The 6,245-nt window shown below is 53.6% G+C and overlaps 1 protein-coding gene and 1 long non-coding RNA gene across 2 annotated transcripts; one reads left to right on the top strand and one right to left on the bottom strand.

Annotated features, from left to right (window-relative positions):
- Nucleotides 1–261: 261 nt before the first annotated feature.
- On the bottom strand, nt 262–5,668 carry BSX (brain specific homeobox). Its single transcript, XM_044929598.2, has 4 exons — nt 5,307–5,668; nt 4,671–5,076; nt 2,520–2,716; nt 262–1,501 (listed from the first exon to the last, which is right to left on the bottom strand). Exons 2-4 carry the CDS (start codon nt 4,930–4,932, stop codon nt 1,262–1,264), a joined length of 699 nt encoding a protein of 232 aa, XP_044785533.1. The 5' UTR covers nt 4,933–5,076; nt 5,307–5,668; the 3' UTR covers nt 262–1,261.
- LOC123329795 lies at nt 1,658–3,510 on the top strand. The gene is made up of 2 exons (XR_006545354.1): nt 1,658–1,797; nt 3,389–3,510. It is a non-coding gene; the product is annotated as an uncharacterized LOC123329795 (long non-coding RNA).
- Nucleotides 5,669–6,245: the final 577 nt, after the last annotated feature.

Here is a 6,245-nt window from a genome sequence, read left to right as displayed (position 1 = left end):
ACTCCTAATATCAAGAGACCGCTGTCCTTTCAGCATTTGAGAGTCAAAAATACCATCTGCAGAGACCTTTTTCATGTAGGTGGAACCCGAGACTATTAAACGATTCAAAACAGAAAAATCGGCGTTGGGGAGATGGGAATCTGTTAAGTAAAAGTTATTAGCCCTGCTCAGTCCTGCCGAGGACAGGAAATTGCCCAGGGCTGAGCGGAGGGGGCGTGCGCGCAGGAGGTCGCGGTAACAAACGATTCCCGGAAACTCGTGTTTCGTTCCCAGTTTTGCCCGGCGAGCCCTTTATTATCTACAGAGAGTGCAAACCCGGGAAAAGAATAGGAGACCTCCCAGGGGAAAGGAAAGGGGAGCGACGGGTAGGGCCAACCCGATTCCTGTCCCCACCTCAAAAGTCCCCAAAAAAGAGACAGGCACGCCTGGTAGGGGATGCGCATTCTCCTTTAGGCTTCATCTTGCTAAGATTCCCTAAAATGCAATGAGAACGAGCATTTCCATATAGAACCCAAGAGACACTCAGTTTTAAAATATCAATAGCCGGCGGGGTGTGGAAGAGTTGCGGGGCAGGCGCGCAACAAGGTCGGGAGCCGGAATTGCTCGATGGGTTTTATCCGCCCAACTTTCTCGCCTCCCATTACGGGGGCCGGAGTCACCAGAGTGAAGACCGCGGGGGCCTAGGGGACCACAAGCTCAAAAACGGTTCTGGGTGCAGACCCAAGAGATCTTGAGGAGAACCTTGGAGAGAGAGGATGGAAGCGCCGCCCTGAGAAGAGGAGGGAGTCGGGGGAGAGTGGGAGCGTGGCGGCGAGCAGCGCGCGAGTCTGTCCCGGAGTGGATATGAGCGGAACACCCGGTCCCTTACCTGCAGCCCATCGGTCTGCCCAAGGAAGGGCAAGGGGTCCGGTGGAGAGGCCGCAGCGCCTGGACAACGAGCGGGGAAAGGTGGCTGAGGGCGAGGGCCGAGGGGTCTGCAGTCGCGGCAGGGAAGAGGTTCCCGCACCGAATTAGGGCGCCGAGAGCCCAAGCTCCCGTGGGCGCTGCCGAAGGCGCGGGACGCGCGGACAAGCGAAGCAGGCGCACTCTCGCCCCGGCGGCGCGGGCTCTGGCGGGCGGGTGGGCGGGGGAAGGGGGCGGGAGGCCGGGCGCACCGGCCCGCACGGGTTGGAGGGCTAACAGGTGTGTAGCGTTTGTGTTCCCGAAGCCGATCTCCCAGGCCCGCCCCGCCGCGTCCTCCCCGCCTCTCCGGCCCCGCGGCTCAGAGCACGTGCGGCCCTGAGCCCAGCTCCCCCTCGTCCCCAATGTCCACCTCGTCCTCCGGCTCAGTCAGCACGAAGGAGCCGGCAGGCAGGCCCAGCCGAGCCTCGGCGGGTGCGGCCTCGGGGCCGCGGGGGCTGCCCTCGGGGCTCTCGGGCCCATCAGGCGCTTTGGGTTCATCTTGACTTTTCCTCAGCTGCTTTTTATGCTTCATCCGCCGGTTCTGGAACCACGTTTTCACCTGATTCCGGGGAGAAAGACAGAAAAGCACGTCATTCCTTCAGACTCAGCGAAGATAAAAGCGATTGCTGGGGTTTAAGAAAATAGACCTCAACCCACTGACGAATTATCCAGAAGCTATTGACTGTCTCACTCTTGGGTTGGGTCACACCTGAACGGCTCACAAGTTGTCGTCTTAGCTTGAATGGGAACCAGATATCCTAGAGCTCTCAGAAGTAATTGCCCCAAAATAACAACGAGGCTCAATATGGTGCGCTTAGTACATACTAATACCGCTATTAATTAGAACCTCTAACAGTAAGTGCTGCGTGGGTGAGCTTCCTTTCCGTTCAACTCACTCTGACTGTGACATCTAAATACCTTGTCCAGCAAGACTCCTGGACAGGAAGGGGAGAGAAGCAGACTTGCTGCTTCTCATCAGAGAGAAAAAAATCACTGGGGCCTGGCAGGCCTGCGCTTTCACAGCAAGTTGGGTTTCAGAGAACAGAGGAGAGGGAGTGGAGCCAGGCGTTTTGAGGTTGCAGGTGAAAAGCATCTGGAAGAAAATGAAAAAAATTCTCCCACTCAGGACAGGGAAATAGGAAGAAGGCTCATATTTGTGCATGTGTGTGAGAGTGTGTTAGGGAGAGGGTGGATATGAAGACTTGCGGCTGTGAGAAACATTAAGGGGGGGGAACCCTTATGTGGACTTCTCTCGGGTCAAGAACCCTCTTTATTTCTTACTGATTTGCCTCTGACCCGGGCTACTGCCCTGATGGGGAAAGGAGTGGGGGAAGGCGCAGAAATGGTAGTCCTCAAACAGGACATGATCATCGGAATCATTCGAGGGGGTTTTCCTCCGTGTCCGGAACCTGCTCGAGAGATTTTGCTTCAGTGACTCAGACAAGAGATTGGAAGTGTCGGTAGTCTTCCTACGGGTCTTTGGAGAAGTCTAGAATAAAGCGGGAGCTCTGCGGCCCGCCCAGAGGCATTAGGAAGAGGAGCGAGCGGAGAAGGGGCCTCCCCCTCCTCCGGCCCACCTGCGTCTCCGACAGGCTGAGGGCCGTGGCCAGCTCCACCCGCTCCGGCGTGGACAGGTAGCGCTGGATCTCGAATCTCTTCTCCAGGCCCGAGAGCTGCGAGTCCGAGAAAACTGTGCGAGCTTTGCGGCGGCGGCAGTGCTTCCCCGGCAGCTCCGGGTGCTGGGGGTGCGGGAACAGCGCAGGGACCGGCACCCCTGCGGAGAGAAGAGCGGTCAAGTGGGCAGAGAGCGCCCGCCCCACTCCCACCCTAGTTCCCCGGCAGCCCCTCCGCCTCGCGCCCCCACCGGTCCCGCCCCACGTCCCCAAAGCTTCTCCTAGGAATCGCAGGGCAGGGGGGAACAAATTGCAAGAATAGCGCTTGGAGATCTTTATCAGAAAGGCCATTTATAAATACAAACAGTAAACGGTAAGTAAAACGGAAAAGAAAATTATCAAATAGATCCGGAGGTCTTTGAAAATGTCCTCTTGGAGAAAAACTTCTGGTCGCGCCTACCAAAATATTCTTGCAAACGTCGAGTGGTCCAGCAGCTATTTCTCCCCACCCGCCCCCACCCGATCCTTCCAGTCTTCTCTGGACACTCAGTGACAATCAGTGATGTCCTGGGGCTGATGGAAGCAGTGAATGTGATCCTGCTTCACAACCTTACTTAAAAAGCACCTTTCTCTTCACTGAGCCGCCCCGGTTCTCCCGCCTGCAACCAAAGGGAATAGACCAACAGTCAGATGCAAGTAAAGCTCCTGAGCGAAAACGGAGCGGTAATTTCCGTCTCGCACGTTTCCTGTCAGTTTCGGGGAAGCGCTGGGGACCCCGCTCTCTGATCTGGTTCTCATTCTTTTTCTCATTCTTTCCCTCCAACCCCACGCAGAAGAATTGAAGCGCCTTGCCTCGGGACACGTCTTGAGTCTTTCCTGACCCTCGCAGGCTTTACCGTGTCTGAGACGCGCCAAGCGGACCAGCCGCCACAGACATCAATATCGACTGATTCCAGAGAGAAAAAGCAGAAACAGAAAACAAGTAGTTCCTGTATCTCGGGCTTTGTCCACTATTTTCTATTTGCGGGAAACATGGGTGCAGCGCTAAAGAGCTGTCTCCGGCCCGTGGTGAAGCAAAAACCAAAAGGCGAGCTCGGACGCAAGTTTTAAAATTGCCCCTCCAACCCAGTGCCCCTAAGTCTGGGTTTTACCGCTTCACAAACGCTTTAACTTTTGTCGTGGATTCCAGCGCCCACATTTCACAGACTGTCTCCCGTCTTTCCAGACCCCACCCCGACCGGGATTGTTTTTCCCGCTACGCTCTGCATCTGGACTCAACGAATCAACGAATTCGGGCTGTAATGAAGAGGCCGGAAAAGAAAGTGTGAATGTAGGCTTTCGGAGAGAAGCAGAAGAAAACCTGGGTATTTCCCCCACATATCCCTGTCCCAGCCAGACTTTGCTGGTCTCTGCTCTTTGCCATGCCTCGGAAATCAAATTACTTCGGCTGGGGCTCCAGAGACGCCAGCAACTGGGGCAGGGGAGGGCAGCCCAGCCCTAGACTGTGAATTAAATGATGGGTGTTGGAAGTGAAGAGGGTTAACGAACAGCCTCCTCTCACTCTCTTTTTTCTTACCTTTTCTCCCATATTCAGGCCAGTCCAAACCTTCAGTCCTTACAATATCCCAAACCCTCCTTTACTTCTAAACCCCTGAAGTATCTGCGAATGCTCAGCACCTGGAAGGAGAGAGCTGGCCCCACTGGAGACTTTTGAGCTGAAAAGTTGAGTTCCCTTCCATGGGGTGGGATAGTCAGGGGTTCCCCTCAGAGTGAAAGAGATAGCGATGGGGACAGAGATGGACCAAAGTGACCAAGACCAAGAAAAAGGAAACCGAACACTGTGCATCAAGAATATCACCCAAACCTACAGCCACTTCTTGGCTAGGCATGTTTCCTTCATAATAAAAAGTACAGTTACCACCCTGGGTTGGCATGCCTCAAGGGAGCTCCCTGTGTTCTCAGCTGTATCCCCAACATTCTTTCCCTGTTACTTAGAGAAGGAGGTCGCCAAGCCAGGCCCAGGCAGCTCTGGCCTTTCCTCCACTCCATCACAGGCTCAGAGTCTGCTGGAAGACCTGTTATTGCTCCCCATTCCTTGAGACCCCTGTTACTTACCCGAGGTGGTGAGGAAATAAGGGTGGTGGTGGTCTCCCTTATGTAGTGGGTGATGGGGGTGAGGAGCCAGGAGGGTGGGTGTGGGCATGAGTGGGTAGCCATAGTCTAGCAGAGGCACCCGGGAGGCCAGAGTGCTGGTGAAATGGTCAGGGGCCACCTCTCTCAGCGGCTTGGGCTTGTGTAGCAGGATATCCTCGATGAAGAAGGACGTGGGCCTCTGAGATGATGCCGGGTGTAGAGGGGAGGTGAAGTTGAGATTCATCTTGAACCGAGCGCCTGCCACAGGGCGAGGGCCGGGGACGAAGTGTAGGAAGCAGGCGGCGTCTCACCAAGCCTGGTCGAGAGCCAACCACCCTCGAGCTCGGATCCCTGATGCTCTCTTCTCGGCCTCGGGCTACCCCCGGAGCTGGAGAGGCGAGAAGATAAGCTCCTGGGTAGATTGGGTCTACGTGTAGGAGAATTGGCAGCTTGGAGAGGGGAGCCGGGAGAGCCAATGGCAAGGCTGCCAGAGGCAGAGGGGAGGGTGCGGTGGGCGCGGGGCGGAGCGGGGCGGGGCGGGGAGCTGTCCGCGGTGCTGAATGCGACCGGCCAGGCCCGGAAAGAGTGGAGCAGAGAGAACTGGATTCTTGCTCTTACCAGGTTTCTGGACCTCGATTTCTGCCTGGCCACTGCAGGAGCTGCCTAGCTCCCAGTCGTCTTTTAAAGAAAGCGAAAGAGAAAAGGTCTCTACGTCGGACAAACTCCTCTTTAGAGAGCAGAGGGCATTTAAAGGGCCCTGAAGCAACAGGAATAAAGTATGTACTTCAGCTTTGGGGTCTGGGCACTTTAGAACAATGGTTGCAGAAGGGGATGAGAAGAAGTGAGGAGAGAGCCTATACCTGCTGACCCAACTTAAGTTGATGGCTAAGGGATGACTGCATTGTGGAGGTAAATAAATGATCATAACATTATTTACCTCAGTTTTAGAGGGTGGTGTGAGGAAAGTTATATCTACATTAGTCAAGTAATCTGATCTGTATAAATATGTCCAGAACTACCTCTTAATGCCAGCCTCCTCCTCCTCTCAAATTTCCACTACTTTCTCATTCCACTCACATGACTTGCTATTTCTACTATACCATCACTTGTCAACCAACCCTAGCCTGAAAAATAATTGTACTGTGTTTTTGTCTCCCATTCCCTTTTGCAACCTTTCTTTTCATTTTCCTCCCTCCCAATCTTTTGGGTTTTTTTTTTTTTTTTTTTTCTGTTTGTCTTTTTCTAAACTGTCACATTTATTTCCCTGGAGTCAATTTGCTAAAATTAAGGTGATCATCTACAACACAGCAGGGGTAATTTCAGCTCACATCTCCGAAAATTGCTCTAATTATTGATGTTAAACTCAGGGAAATTAAAAGAAGCCACTTCTCTTCCATCTCTCCATTTTTAAGCTCTAATTTGTTGAAATCTAGTCATCATCACAATTCCAATCACTACTGTTAATAGTAAAAGTGTTTTAATAGAGACTGAGTCCACACAACCCATGCTATTAGATAATTAGAGGAGGTGTTAGAAAGCCAAGTGCTAATCCTTGGG

The sequence above is a fragment of the Bubalus bubalis genome, chromosome 16, assembly GCF_019923935.1.
Source record: "Bubalus bubalis isolate 160015118507 breed Murrah chromosome 16, NDDB_SH_1, whole genome shotgun sequence".
Classification (NCBI taxonomy): Eukaryota; Metazoa; Chordata; class Mammalia; order Artiodactyla; family Bovidae; genus Bubalus; species Bubalus bubalis.
This window is presented reverse-complemented; position numbering and strand designations above follow the sequence as displayed.

Excerpts from the sequence above, each read along its gene's own strand:
- BSX (XM_044929598.2), bottom strand. The coding sequence starts at position 4,932 with ATGAATCTCAACTTCACCTCCCCTCTACACCCGGCATCATCTCAGAGG. Across the intron at positions 2,717-4,670 it reads TTATTTCCTCACCACCTCGG|GGGTGCCGGTCCCTGCGCTG; the intron begins GTAAGTAACAGG and ends TTCTCTCCGCAG. Across the intron at positions 1,502-2,519 it reads TCAGCCTGTCGGAGACGCAG|GTGAAAACGTGGTTCCAGAA; the intron begins GTGGGCCGGAGG and ends CCCCGGAATCAG.